This window comes from Tachysurus fulvidraco, chromosome 8, assembly GCF_022655615.1.
Source record: "Tachysurus fulvidraco isolate hzauxx_2018 chromosome 8, HZAU_PFXX_2.0, whole genome shotgun sequence".
NCBI classification, from domain to species: Eukaryota; Metazoa; Chordata; class Actinopteri; order Siluriformes; family Bagridae; genus Tachysurus; species Tachysurus fulvidraco.
Genome location: NC_062525.1, coordinates 20,989,405 through 21,004,705, shown reverse-complemented (window position 1 = coordinate 21,004,705; position 15,301 = coordinate 20,989,405). Strand labels below are relative to the sequence as shown.

General features: G+C 36.0%; 1 protein-coding gene across 3 annotated transcripts; it reads left to right on the top strand.

Annotated features, from left to right (window-relative positions):
- Positions 1-3,960: 3,960 nt before the first annotated feature.
- On the top strand, positions 3,961-12,549 carry LOC113662148 (alpha-tectorin-like). Of its 3 annotated transcripts, none has more exons than XM_027176835.2 (14): positions 3,961-4,081; positions 4,558-4,609; positions 5,617-5,670; positions 5,764-5,793; positions 6,352-6,488; positions 6,707-6,973; positions 7,250-7,348; positions 7,452-7,575; positions 8,106-8,216; positions 9,283-9,467; positions 9,963-10,117; positions 10,271-10,513; positions 10,614-10,779; positions 11,576-12,549. In XM_027176835.2, exons 2-14 carry the CDS (start codon positions 4,564-4,566, stop codon positions 11,582-11,584), a joined length of 1,626 nt encoding a protein of 541 aa, XP_027032636.2. In that variant the 5' UTR covers positions 3,961-4,081; positions 4,558-4,563; the 3' UTR covers positions 11,585-12,549. The 3 variants fall into 3 exon arrangements, with proteins under 3 accessions (XP_027032636.2, XP_027032634.2, XP_047673325.1); XM_027176833.2 differs by lacking the exon at positions 11,576-12,549 and adding an exon at positions 10,868-11,206 and having other exon boundaries at positions 3,962-4,081; XM_047817369.1 differs by lacking the exons at positions 3,961-4,081; positions 6,352-6,488; positions 11,576-12,549 and adding an exon at positions 10,868-11,206 and having other exon boundaries at positions 4,557-4,609.
- Positions 12,550-15,301: the final 2,752 nt, after the last annotated feature.

Sequence of the window (15,301 nt, the reverse complement as noted above, 5' to 3'; positions counted from 1 at the left end):
CATCAATAATAATAATGTCTTTTGTTTCTGAAGCCTAATGAAGACCTTTGAACACTTACATAGACACCTATTTGGACCACATATAGTGAGTTTTCCATAATGAATAGCTACCAAAAATCCTGAAACAGCGTAATTGTAACGTACAGAAGACAATGAACGAACAGATGAAATCAAAACCAGTGTTTATTGATAGTTCAGGTCTGAGGTAAAGCTGCAAAGCTTGGAGACATGGTGAAGGACACTTCGCCCGTGCTCCGATGAACACACGCTCGATAAGGAGTTGAATCTGGTAACGTGTAGATCAGGATCTGGAAACGCTACTGAGAAGAAGAATGAGAGAGTCGAGTTAGTAAGCATAGCATAGGAGACTGGATGGTGAATGAAGGTGAGAGCGTGGCTTAAATAGTCTGTGAGCAATTAGTGGAGAAATTGAGAAATCTGCACTGGGGTGGTGAGAGGTGAAGAAACTGAGGGTTCGGTCTGAACCGTACTCACCAGGGATCGAGTTGGACGGACTGGGCATTTACAGATGAGATGATCTTTGCTCGCACAGTAGAGGCATAATCCAGCATTGATGCGACGCTGTCGCTCTGGAAACAAAATCCGCGATGAGCCCAGCTGCATCGGTTCGGGTCCGGGCTGAGGCGTTTCTGCCGACACTCCCGGAGGTGAAGACAAGATGGAGCATGAAGTCATGCGTTGCTCGGTGCGGATGGCTCGCTGGATGAAGTTTTCGAGACCCATGGAGTCGTCGAATGCTTCGAGTTGTAAACGGAGATCTGGTTTCAAACCATTACGATATGTGGTGAGTAATGCCCTTTCATCCCAGCCACTAGCTGCCGCTAGAGTGCGGAAACGTGGCTTAAATAGTCTGTGAGCAATTAGTGTTGAGTGACGCCAGGTGATGATTATCAGAACTCCGGTGATTGAGATCTGAAGGAAGTGTTGTGAGAACCTGGCATATCCGTGACAGTAATTCACTTACAATCTGTCTAAAATATTATCAGAGATTAGAATTAGTGTGTACCAAACCATAGCAGGTTGAAGTGAATATCTGAAAGGTACCCAATGGTCCTCTAATGGTCCTTCTGGTACATTTTTTAATTATTTATCTGTGGACACATTTTTGTTCTTTTGCTCAGATGAGAATGGTAAACGTAATTACCGTATATAGCACTGTATAAATTCTATGAGGAATAATGAATGAATGAATAACTAGGCAACCGTTTTTAACAATTAACAAAAAAAGTACATACTTTTGTCCAAAATATAAGTATACACTCAGCATTAAGCACCCCTTAATTTGTCATGAAATAGTAATGATACAGGCCACAGACTTGTAGTGAAGTTACAACAAGATCAATGCTTAATCCTTTGCCATTAACTGCATGTTTTTTATGTATGGGTCCTGTCCCCACGAAAACAGCATATTATCCACTGAAGATCATGTATTTTATAAAGCAGTCATGAGAACCTTACAGGGGAAATGCTACGATGATGTGAGATTGTACATGATTGAGCTTACTTTAAGGCATACGGGAATATATTCTAGCTGATTAAGTAGTTGATTAACTACTAGATTTTGTTACAGATTAATGATTAGTAAAAATTTTGGGTATTGTCCCAGGGACAAAAGGGGGGAATTGTAGTGGAAATTTTCACTTTAGAGATGTTCATAAGAATCTGTCCTTCTAAGCTTCTGTATTTCCCATGGCTGGTAGTTATTGTGACTAGAGATTGCAGTTGTTTTCCTAGCAGCTTTCAGCAGATCGTTCCCGTGGGACCTTGGTAGGTACAGATTAGCTTGGTCAGAAGATGAGCAGGCTTCTAAGCCAATGGTTGATGATGTTTTTCTTTTACATTTCTTCTTTGTTTGAATTTTGTCTATTCTGTTAGCTATGATGGGGGCCCTTCATCTCTCATGCTATATGCGGAGTGTTGGGTCCTGCTGCGCAGCTGAACACAATAAACTGTGAAACCTTTTTTACTCTTGCCCGTGTTTACCAGTGTGATATTTTATGCTTTAATTCTCTCAAACCTCAGAACTTCCACGACACCATGATTACTTATCAGTCAAATGTTCAATTACTTTTAAGCATGTGAATATGGAGACACTGTGAGAATATATATATATATATATATATATATATATGTATGTGTGTGTGTGTGTATATATATATATATATATATATATATATATATATATATATATGTGTGTATATATATATATATGTGTGTGTATATATATATATATATAAAAATATATGTGTATATATATATATATATATATATATATATATATATATATATATATATATATATATATATGAATGAAAAGTCTGAATATGTTGAATGAATTGAACAACCTTAAAAAAAGATTCGTGAATGATTGCATGTAGAGTTCTTACAGATGCATCTCTTCCCCAAGTTTGCAGTAGGTTATCCATTGATTTTCAAGGATCAGACATTCCACTCATTTAACACTCATGGGATTGACTATAGGGGGCTCTGAGCCACCTCACCCAGGTTTGTCATTTATGGACAGATTCTCAAAGGACAATGAATGAGCATGTACAAAATAGAAACAACAAACTATTTATTTGCAGGGCTTTATTCAGCCATTACAGGAGAACTAAGCAACATTTACACATCAAGGTGTCACAATACTAAACATTTCTGTTGCCCCCCCTGCCAAAAAAAAGTTCCTATATAACAACAATTAAACTAATTTAATTAAAGTTTAGTGCCCAGCAACATCTTTGAGATTAATGAGCGCCGAAACAGTTAAGTCCAAAAAGTTACTTCAGAACTTCAAACCTTGGCATGAAATAAACACTGAACATTTGATTATGATGTTGAACTTTTCATATATTATTTTACAGAAAAATTAAATATGGGAAACGGTCTGAACAGAAACTGCAGTCCATCGTTTTTACTTCAGAATTGAAAAAAGCAAAAAATAAAAGCACTATAAGCCCTCCAAGATACAGCTCTCTCAAGCTCTTCCAAAACCTAGGAAGTTGTGTATAGCAAAATCCATGTCAGATTTGAAATGAGCATATTCTTCATGGATTGGTATGCAAAGAATATTTTCACAAGTGCCAATGGAAATCGTGAATGGGTGATGAACCCAAGAGTTTGCTTTGCAGAGAAACCCAGTGCAGGAATGCGGTCACATCCAGTGAAGAAAACAAGAATTTCTTGCAGAGAGACATCTTCTGTGAAAAACAGAATTAGAGCAACAAGAAAAAATAATGATTACTATTGCTGTTGAATTGACAGTTGTAAGACACAATATGTCTGAAGTATTGGAAAAGTGATGCAAGACCGGTGACTTAATTATATTTCTTTAAACCTGCAAATATCTGTCTTTTTGGATACAGTGAGATGCCCTGGTGTAATTTGAAAGTTTATAACAATACAATTATTTACAATTTACAACCAAGTCTGCTGTTACAAACCCATATTACCCCACCTACTGTACCTAGCATCAGACAATAGGCAGACAGTAGTGTAGTGGACACAAAAAGAGATCCAAATTAGTGATCTTGATCCATGTCTGTTAGATATGTAAATAGGTGAAACCTCCCTTCACCTTCCTCTGTGAAATAGCGAATACATTTCTTCATTCATAGTCCGACACTGAGTGTGGTTTACGGCAGAACTTTGGGCCGTACATGCACTGTTAAACATGTTAAACTTGTTAACCATCTCTTCAGTTCTTAAAATTGCAGCACTTCAGTTTCTCGCTGACTCGGGTGTGTCTTGATGACATCAGGTTTCATTCAGTATATTCAGACTTTTCATTCAATATATTCAGGATTCATTCAATAAATTCAGGATCCATTAAATATATAATTTCTTAAATGACATGCCATAATATATATCTGATAGAGTTCAAGTATTCATTATCAAACTGAAAGGTTGCACGCCTAGAATTAAAACAGAAAGTATTTTTCTGACATGAAATACAGGCTGAACATTTGGCAGCTGCATTTTTCAAGTTTATTTCCTGTTCCCTGTTCCTGTTCATACTCCGCATGTAGACAGCTGAATCTGCCGACACAACACAAGCAGGCTGGTAAGCCTTTTTTATATTATATCCTTAAATGAACCCTTCCTGAAGAATATATAGAAGGAGAACTTTCCAATGTAATTGTTTTAGATCATCAAGAATCTGTGAATAATTATTTGTTTTAATGTACATTGAAACCGTAGCAAGTACATTTGTACACAAACAAGTGAAATACAGGTACAGTACATATGAATATATATCGTACCATTCTGTTTTCTATAAAACTTTATTAAAATTGTTTTAAAGAGTTAGAGATAATAAAATAGACACAAAGAACACAAAGACAAATTCTGTGCTAAGATTTTGTTGTTTCTTTTTGTACTACTTGATAATTATATAGAATTAATAGAATAGAATTATATAGGTAATGCTTCCTCTAATAATATGTTCCATGTTTGTGTACATTTACTTTCCCTTTTCTGATATATGTCTCAATACATACTTTATGTACATCTCTTTCATTTCTAATTCTAAATTTTCAGGTCATCATGGGGTGTCCATTTCTGTTGTGTCTTGCTGCCCTGCTCTTTATGAGTAAGTCTTTAGATCTGAACCTTACAACAGAAAAGCGTTCTACCTGACTAAAATCTTAAATACATTACAGTGTATTTAAAAAGCATTCAGAACCCCTTCATGTTTTTCAATTTTGTTATGTTGCAGCATAAATCTACAAATTCAAATTTCAAGAGTTTTCGAGCATGTTAAGGGACCCCAATTGGTCAATGTGTGCAAAAATAAATAAATAAAATAATAATAATAATAATAATAATAATAATACACCCGAGCAAAAACAATAGGACTTCACACCATTCGGTGCTCGGGCCCTAATAATTAGGTACATGTAATATTTAGGGCTCGAGAACCAAATGGTGCGAACACGTCAGAGTCGGGCGACGCCAGGCTTGGGCAAAGGCTGGAATATGGGCGTGGCAGGGGGGCTCTGTAGCACCCCCTGTAATGCAAAAACAAACATTTGTGCACAGATCGGGCAATTATGTACGCACATGTACGAGAGTTGGTACGCATATAGATCTCATCGACCCGAACAACTTTTGCGCTCTAAACTATGAGCTCCGCCCAACAGGAAGTCGGCCATTTTGGATTATTTCATAATTGCATGCGGGGAACTTTTAAATAGTCCTCCTAGGAATTCATGTGATTGACATCAAACGTGGTGAACATGATGCTGAGATATTGCAATTGCTAAATTCTGAAGGGATTTTTGATATCTTGAACGGTGCTGCCATGGCGAGGCGACTAAGTTATGGCGATTTCAGAGAAACAGGAAGTGTCTTCTATCTAAGCCAAAAAATGTCTTATTGTGATGACACGTGGTGTGTATGTTCAGTCAAGAATTCCGATCGCATTGATGTGCTTATTGTGAGTCTTGGAGTCCAGCTTGTATTAATGGACTAAATAATCCATGCAGTTCATTAACTTTTATTGTCAGTAATTGGCATCATTGCTGACATCCTCCATAAAAGGGAGGAAATCCTGAATAAATATTCATATCTAATCTCTCTTCCTCTCTCTGAAATTAGGTGAGATGGCCACAAGACACACCACAGAAGCCATGGATGTACAATCCCCAACAGGTACAATCACTCTAATTTCAACGACTCTATATTACAGGTCATAGTCCAGCATTACCATAACATTCATCATTAATCTTTCTGGTTCTCTTACAGTACTTGAAGAGCTAGCAACATCGCCCCCAGGTACAGTTTAACCGATAATATCTGTATGCATGGTATAACCTGTGAACATTTTATAATAAAAAAAAACATTCATATGAATACTTAATAAGAAACTTTTAATAATGTCAAGAAATAATGTGGAGCTGAATCATTCATTTGTATCTTGCTTATCATGTAAGTTCAGATTTTAAAATATACACAGAGATATGTTTCTAACACATTGGGAGTGAAACATTAGTGCTCATGGTCTGTCCACATATTAGGATTTGTCTGTAATATGAAAGGGGCTACATTGTCATATAAAAAAAATGTCACTCATGGGAAAGTGACCTCATAACATTTGGTGTTCATTCTAATACAAAATACAACCTACATACATGACGGTACTGTACAGTATGTAAAGATAGTAAAGATAACACAAAATAAATATTATACAAAATAAACAAAGCTACACAAATAAAATTCAAATCGGCATCATTTTGCTTTGAGAACTGAACAGCGCTGTGATATAAGGAGTATAACAGGAGAGTGTAACAGTTATACAGTTACAACAGGGTTATATATGACTCTGTTTTTCAGGTCTTTACATTCCTGGTCATTTCTATCCATTCTCTCATGGATCAGAAGTTGACCTTTTTGATAATATTGGAGGTTCATCTCAGATAACACTTCAACAAGCATTCCCTTTCTTTGGATCCTACAAGGCCACAATATATGTAAGAAACCTCCTTGGTTAAAAAAAAACATAAAAAATACCAAATGGTCTATTAAGACAGATTGTAAAAGATCTTCAATGAAGTGTGTTACGTCAATTTGGATATATAAAGTTTAGATAAATAAAGTGTGTTAGATCACCACTTTAATGCATATTGAAAAAGACTAGATAGAAAGAATATTTCAAGGTGTCTAGTTTTTCTATTCATTTGTATTATAGGCAAATAAGAACGGTGTACTGAGTTTTGCCATGCCACTAACTAAGTCCAGTCCTGATCCGCATACGGGCACTGACATCATCGCTCCACTCTGGACTGATTATAAAGCGGACAACCATGAAAGAGTCGTCTATCAGGAAGTCACCAGTGGTCCTCTTCTTTTTCAAGCGACACACGACATTAATACCATGTTCCCAGAAAATAATTTCTCCGCAACATGGCTCTTTATAGCCACTTGGCAGTCTATGTCATTTGCCAACAGCACAGGGGTGAGAATGGATAACTGTTCAAAATTAAATTTTTATACTTTCAGTACAGAAAAGTTTCAAATTTCACTCACAACACAAAATTTTACAGTTCTTTTTTTTCATGTGATCACTTCATAGCATCACATGAATCAATGTCATGTGTTGATTTATGTGGACATGTACAATTTCAAAATATAACAGTTTAAAATACACCTTCACATGTTTTTCACATGTAACCAGATTAACTCCTCACATAATTCCATGATTTGATCAAAGTTGTTGTTTTTTTACTTCCAGAACGCAACATTCCAAGCAGTTTTGGTCTCTAACGGTACAGATGCATCTTTTGTCATGCTGAACTATGGAGAAATTGATTCCACTGATCAGAACTGGCTGGTGAGAGGATCATGTTCATCTTTATTTCCTAATTTTGTAAAATAATTGTTAGAACATTTCAAAAGAAGTCATAGTCACTGTGTTGTTTGGCTACTCCTTCAAGGCTGGCTATGAGACAGTGGATGGTACCTCCAACATAATTGCAAAAGACATCATTACCCTCTCTTCATCTTCTAACGTCCAAATCCCTGGTCGCTGGGCTTTCCAAGTCATTGATCCAGCCTCATGTGAATATTCTGTCATTAATTCTTTCCGCTTAATGTGCTGATACTTCTAGCAATAATTCAAATATCAGATTTATATCAGTGCATTCAATTACATACACTACAGGCTTTGGAAGGCATCCCCAGTGTCAGTACTTTATAACAGTCTATACATTTACAGTAAGGACAGTTTCTTGGCAACATAAAAAGCTGGAGTTTTTTCATTGTCTTATTTACTTTAATAAAAAAAAAGAGAGTGATCTAGCAATTGCTTACATGAATTTCAAAATGACAGGAACTCATTTGTCTCCTAGGAGTCTCACACCTTATAAAGTATGATGTGTTTTTCTTTAACAAGTTTGTAATTGGCGGATCATTGTGATATAAGGGAAATAAAACACCCTGGGATATGTGCTGTAATAGTTAAATATTCAAACTGGTGAATGTAAACCTGTACTTCTCTAGTTCTAGTAATAGAATTAAGTGATAAAAGCCTAGTTTATGTCATTAGCCATGGTGGTCTGGTAATATTACTGTTTTTTCTCTCTTTGTAGCATACTGTCAGAAGCAGAACTGCTCTTGGGATGAAGTCTGTAAACAGATAAATGGAGTGTATGGCTGTGGCTGTGGAGAGAACAATACAATGCTGAACAAAGGCACTTATGGTACTGTATGTTCCACCATTAAAGTCAGTCTGTCTATTGCCCCTTTTCCAACAGAAAGAACCGGGTGCTGGTTCAGAGCTAGTGCTGGTTCACAGTTGGTTCCTCTGGCGAGTCTTCTAAGAACCGGTTTGCCTTTCCATTGGCTAGAGAGTCATCACAGAGCCAAGTCTTACGTCACTGTACATGTCTCATCTTTCCCAGCAATGTTAGTGCAGCAGCAGCAAACACATCAACAATGGCGGATGTTGCTTTACTGTTAATGCTCATGGCTTTGTGAACCTTGGCATCCAAACGCGGAGAATCCAACGTTTACGTGCAGATCGATGTCATTTGTATAAACGAATGTTGCAATCAGGAATAACGGAAAGTAAATAACATTATTTTATGATTAACCCAGAAAAAAAAGTAGCCTTAGCATGTAGCTATCTACTATCATGTGTGCTGATAATTTATCATATTCAATTATGGTGCTAACAGTAAACCTGCCCCAAGCCCCTACTTAATGTACATTATCAAAGCGCTAACAGTAACCCCTCCCCCAGCCCTGCCCCCAGCTGATGCAAGTGGTTCTTAAGTCTAGACCAGCAAAGTTTTGGTGCTACTTAAGAACCACTTTTCCTGGTTCAGAGCCGGTGCTTTGGGTGTCGAAAAAGAAAGAACTCATTTTAAATTAGGCTCTGGCTCCGAACCAGCACTCAAACTGCCTTGGCGGAAAAGGGGGATTAATGATTTGTGCAAAGTTCTTCATGATCTGAATTATTTTGTCCCAGAGATGTTAGCTCGAATAGTTTGTTGAAGAAGAATTCTGGAAATTTTATCAGGATATGTTTCTAAACAAAATTAAATTAAATTAAAATTCCTAAAAATAGAAAGAACATAGAACAGCCATAATTCTGCCTACTTGATGAGGCCATGCACCAAAAATCAGCTAAAAACAGGATTAGTCAGAGATGCAACTACGTGTTGAAGGTTAAAACTCAAAATAAAACTACAGTTACCATGCTGCACAGGGTGGATGGTGTTTTCACAGTGTTGCTTTCTTACTTTTGGCTCTATTTTCCATCAGACGCCATTGAAACATGTTCAGGTAGTTCTGGATCACTGTCTCTGTCACGCTGTCAGCTCTTTGATGCTGGATATTCTGCACATGCTCTCCACCTCAATGACCCAACATGCAAAGGGGAGATTCAAAATAACAGGCTGGTCTTCAAATTTGACAGTAATGCTAGCATGTGTGGCACAACTCTGGAGGTACAAACCAGCCCGCTTTTATATACTTTACACTTACATATGCTGTCTTCATTTTTATTTATTTATTTATGTATTTATTTATTTATTTATTTATTTATTTATTTGTTCATTTGTTTATTTATTTATTCATTCATTTATTTATTTATTTATTCATTTATTTATTAAACATACTGCATATGTGATTAGAACAAGTTATAATTCTTCTTTGTGTAACTCCTCCACACATCATTTTGAATAAATGTAAATATAAATTCAATGTTTGATGACCATACCAATGAATCTGCTACAATACAATTCAATTAAGTAGCATCTGATCAATATGTCACTAACTTTGTTTAACGTTCGAAATAGGCCTAGGATTATTAAGGGAAAGTCACTTTACCTTTTGGTTGGTCTCGTTATAAGATTTAGATTTTAAGAATAGGAAATACAAATACACAGTACAATACAAATACATAGTACTGAAAAATGTAATTTCTGTTTTCTGTTCTTTAGCATAATGAAACACACATCATCTTTAAGAACAACGCTGGGACAACTGACGGAATGGGTGTGATCAGTCATGTTAGTGGGCTTAATATTGCCTTTTCTTGCATGTATCCACTCATCCAGAGCATCTCCATGCCCATGGCCTTCCAAATCTCAGGAAGGTAGAAATCTATCATCAGCATCACACCACCACACTTTTCAGTTTTGGCCTTTTTTCACATGGTGAAGCACTTTGTGCTGTATTTTAATATATGAAAGATGTATATACCATGGCGATTACTAAAATCTGGCCCTAAATCTAATTCTTCTCACAGTACTATCAGCAGGGAACTGTCTACCGAGGGGTCGTACCAGATCCGTATGGTCCCATATCCTGATTCTCAGTTCCTGGTTCCATACTCTGGTAATGTGACCCTAGAAATGAACCAACAGCTATATGTAGCAGTGGAAGTGGATCTGTTTGACAGTAAACAAATCGCTCTTGTGCTGGACAACTGCTGGGCGACACCCAGCAACCAAATGAACTCGCTCGTTCGCTGGGACCTGATCATAAGAGAGTAAGAGAAATTATCTCTTTTTTTTTCATGATTTTTACTGAGCTAAAGTATTAACATGTGACTTCAGGAAATGATGATGCACTGAACTGACTCTCTCCAGGTGTCCAAACCCTGCTGATGGCACAGTGGAGGTGTTGCAGAACGGCATCTCCACATCCAGCCGCTTTTCTTTCAGGATGTTTATGTTCACCGGCTTCTCTAGCAACTCTATTATACTGCACTGCCAGGTCCACCTCTGTCTGCAAGGGTCAGGCAACTGTGCGCAGGTAAGTTTTCTAATAAAAAACACTGTGGAATGATTAGAAAAGTCACATAATTGTGTGTTGCATAATTCCTTTAAAATACCTATTTCAGTCATGCAATGGAACACTTTCCAGAAGACGTCGATCTGAAGATTTCTATGACTCAGCTGATATTACGATGCAATTTTGAAATTATTGATTTTTCCTCACAGGTGATGTTAACAGGGCTATAGTTTCTTGTTTCTCTTTGTTCTATCAAATCTAATCATGGTTTTGCTATGGCGATGCATATGAGTATGTCAAGTAATATCAAAATTAAGCTGTATTTATAACTGTAGGTGATTTTATCTATTCATGTGTACTTCTGTACTCATTGTTCTGCCGAAACAGTTCAAAATAAGAATAAACCAGTAGTAAATCAGTAGCAAATAATAAATCTTCTTAAGCATTCTATGTTCTTCATTCCTCTTTTTCTTCTTCTATTATTGTTATTATTATTATTTATGCTGGTGTTACCTGGATGAGGATCTCTTCCTTTTTGTGTCTGGTTTCCCTCAAGGTTTTTTCCTGATATAATCTTAGGGAGTTTTGCTCACTAATCGTGTCTCTTGTCGATAAATTGAAATTTGAATTGTATTTTAATTGAATTTGAATTTATATTCTGAAAAACTGTTTTGTGACAATGTCCATGGTTAAAGGCACTGAAGAAACTTATATTATTTACTGAAATAATAATATTTTGTTTAGACAGACATTGAAGGACTATATTAGGAACGGGCTGTTTTTCAGGCAGATTCTAATGTTCCTACAACTTTTTCAGAACCCATAGTTCCTGTTTCATCTGTTCATACAAATTCTACTGTTACAAAGCTGAGTGGAAGAAAGCGGTACAGGCATAAATGCGTGCCCGTCATCTCCCCATCATGGATCAGGCCTTTTTCATCTTTGACCATGAAGAGACAAGGCAAAGGAAGAGATTCGGTATCACCCTAGTGCAACGAGCATTCTTTTCCAGGCAGCCGCAGGAAATTTAATTTAAATGAAAATCTTAAATTTAAGTCATTTATATTGAGTATGGGTTCTACTGATAATTCCATATTAAACTGACAGGTATCAAGAAGTGTAAAATGCAATGCAATCTTTTAAATATACACACACAACACATAATTAACATAAACGATACGAAGGGTTTATACAGATTTCTTGCAAAATATTTACCAGATTACCTTTCAATCTAACTCACAAGTTCAGTTTCAAAAGAAAATTATTAATAACAAATCCTTTACTTTATCAATAAATGGCCATAAAATAAATAATACAAGCCGGCAAAATTAAATGAAAGCTTAATTAGAAGTACATAGCTGGGGTTTGTAGAAGCCAGACAAAATGGTTACTGCACCACAAGAGCAGCAAAGGGAAAATAATACCTTTAGGATGAAGTTGGTTGCATAAAGTACATACGTAAGATCTAGAGAAGAGTCAATGGAGAAGACAGCCAGAGCCTCAATGCTTCACTAAGTTCTCCTTTGACAAATTTAGTCCCTGCTAGCTGAGCTAGCTATCCGCCGGTCCATCAGCAAAGTCCATGCACATGGCACAGTAAACAGCAACTTAGGTCTCTGTTCGCCGGAGGTGATATCAACATCTTTCCGATGTTTCCTTCCACTCCAAAAAGAATCTAACGCTACACTGAGTATTCAGGTTGAGAGATGCATGATACTTATGAAGACACAGATCATACATTGACCATTTCAAGTTCACCAGCTCTGCTTTCAATTCCCTTTTCCCCTTTTATAAAACGTAATGTTTATTTGCATATATATATATATATATATATATATATATATATATATATATATATATATATATATATATATAGTTTTTTTTTTTTTTTTTTTGCGTAAAAGCATATTAAAAGTATTTAAACAAAAGCATTTCACAAATTATTAATTTATTTAATTACAGTAAAAACCTTTTCTCTTGGGACATTGTGGAGGTGTAGGATCATAATGTTGTGTCAGCTGGATGTCCTCCTTCATCCCCTAATAGACAGGTTCTGCAAAGCAAGACTCCATCCTAGAGGTTGTTTTCAGATGCCAACTAGGAGTAAATTTTTAAGGACCTTAGACAGTGCATCTGTCTTTGACAGGGTGCCGCTCCTATTGAATCCAGAATGTATCCTGACAGGAACCTGACAGACCTTTTTATGAAATTCACACTTTTCTCAACACTGTTCATAGCTGTAGTATCTGTTCTGTCTCAGACTGGGTGTAAATCAAAAGGTCTTTGATATTTATGCAGGAATTCATACACCTACTGAGGACCTTATTAATGAAGGCCTATAACACAGAGGGTGCATTAGTCAAGTCAAGTCATGTCAAGAAGCTTTTATTGTCATTTCAACCATATATAGCTGTTGCAATACACAGTGAAATGAGACAAAGTTCCTCCAGGACTGTGGTGCTACATAAAACAAAGACAGAGCTAATGACGTACAGTAGTAAGTAGTCCTAGTCAAATAAAGTGCATCTGTGCAACCTGGTGAAAACAGTGCAGGACAAAAGACAGTGAAAACAAAAAATATTACAAGACAATACACAAAGACATTACACAAGAGACAATAGACAGAAACAGCGGCAACCAGTGTGATTACTATGTTCAACAATATTACGTGTGCAGAAATACTGGGATGAACACAGTGTTATAGCAGCAGTTACCTGAGATATTGTAAAGGGTTGTACAAAACAGCAATCAATCAACTGAAATGTCAGACAGAATGTGCAACTCTCACACAATGCACAAGCACTATAACAACATAGGGAATAACATCCCAATAACAATAGTCAGAGGCCTCACCAGCAACCTCTTTGGGACAAGGGTGAAAGGAACACAGTCCATGATCTGAAGAAGACTTTAAGCAGAAAAGATGCATGAAAGTATAACTGTTAGGACTCTGTGCGTTTTAGTCCATGTCCTGGTTAATGTTCTTTTGTTATTAAACCCAGTTTATTTCGCCATCCTGCATTTTGGCTGTTTTATCCAGCGTGCCTGACAATAACATACTCATGTTTAATTTTATGACCAAGTAAAAAAAAAAAATAATAAAATGAAATGGTTGATAACATTCCTTTTGCATTCATTTCGATTTTGTCAGCCACAACACTGCCACACTTCAGCATTGTATTTTGAAACCGTGTTCACCGTGTTCCCATCAACCAAATAAGATAATGTTCATTATGCTGGTTACTGTAAATCATGCCTTCACGCATACAAGCGGAATGTAAATACATTCTGGCAGGATGATAATGACAGAAGACAAAAACCGGTTAGTGTGGTGGATCAGGAATAACCTGTTGAAAGCTAGTTGAATATAGATGCAGTGCATTTATATACATACATAATTTCCTCAAAACTTACATCAAGACCAAGAATTGCCATTACATTAAACGTTGTATAATCAATTGCAGAATAAATGGACATGTAACTATCACCCACACAAATCCACAGACAATTCAGTAAATTATCAGTTATTAACATAACAATTATTTCAAATAAGGAAATAAAGTAATTAGTGACAAAAAATATAGTTTTGGTGTATTTGCAATTTAGAAAAACTACTTTCAGTTCAGTTCACTTTAGAAAGTACACAATAAAGAAGCATTGTGAAGGTCTGAGGCTGACTGCAGTAAAATAAACATTCACTAAAAAATGATGTAAGAGGTTATTGTCACAAAACAGACTATGGAGGTGGGATGTACAATGTGAGTTTAATGCACAAAACAGGTGCAAAATATGTAACAGTCTGAAAAGTAGATTGAGTACAAAATGGCAATAACAGAAAAAACTAGTGAGGCAGAAATACCAGAACATTCAAAAGTAAAAGAACACACATACAAACACTGGTATACTCCAAACTACAATCGAAATGCAAGTCAAAAATAAAGTTCAATGGCATTAAACAAGATTAAAAAACAAAGAAAGTACTTCAAAGTACAAAACTGGAAAACACTACAGAAACCCAAAGGCTTAGCACAATAGCAAATTTGTAAGAAACTGAGCGTTTACCTATTAAGGGGGGTTTAAAAAATGATTAGAGTTTTAAATTAACATTTTGTGTTTTTCAATTTGCATATTGTGTAAATTTGAAGGAATATACACAATAAAAAAATAAAATACCTTTTTTTACATACTGTGTATAGCAGGTATGAAACTGCATTTGTTACCAGGATACATCAACATATGAAAAATATAAAAAATCATTGTCTAAGGGAGAGATATAGATCACCTTTTAACACGTCTTAGATCTTTTTGATTATCTTTCATTACTGCTAATGAAAGTCCTCATGATGGCATTTTCATCCTACGTATAAAAAAAAAAAAAATCCATTATCTATGAGATGATCCAAGATGAAAATATGTCCACCTACAGAAAGTCTTAACAAAAGTTTGTTCCATTGTACTGTATACTTGTCATTCTGTTCTCTTGTTCAGCCTTTTAAAATAAGAGACAAAGGTTCTTTATCTAGTTTAGTCTGAATAAAGTTCA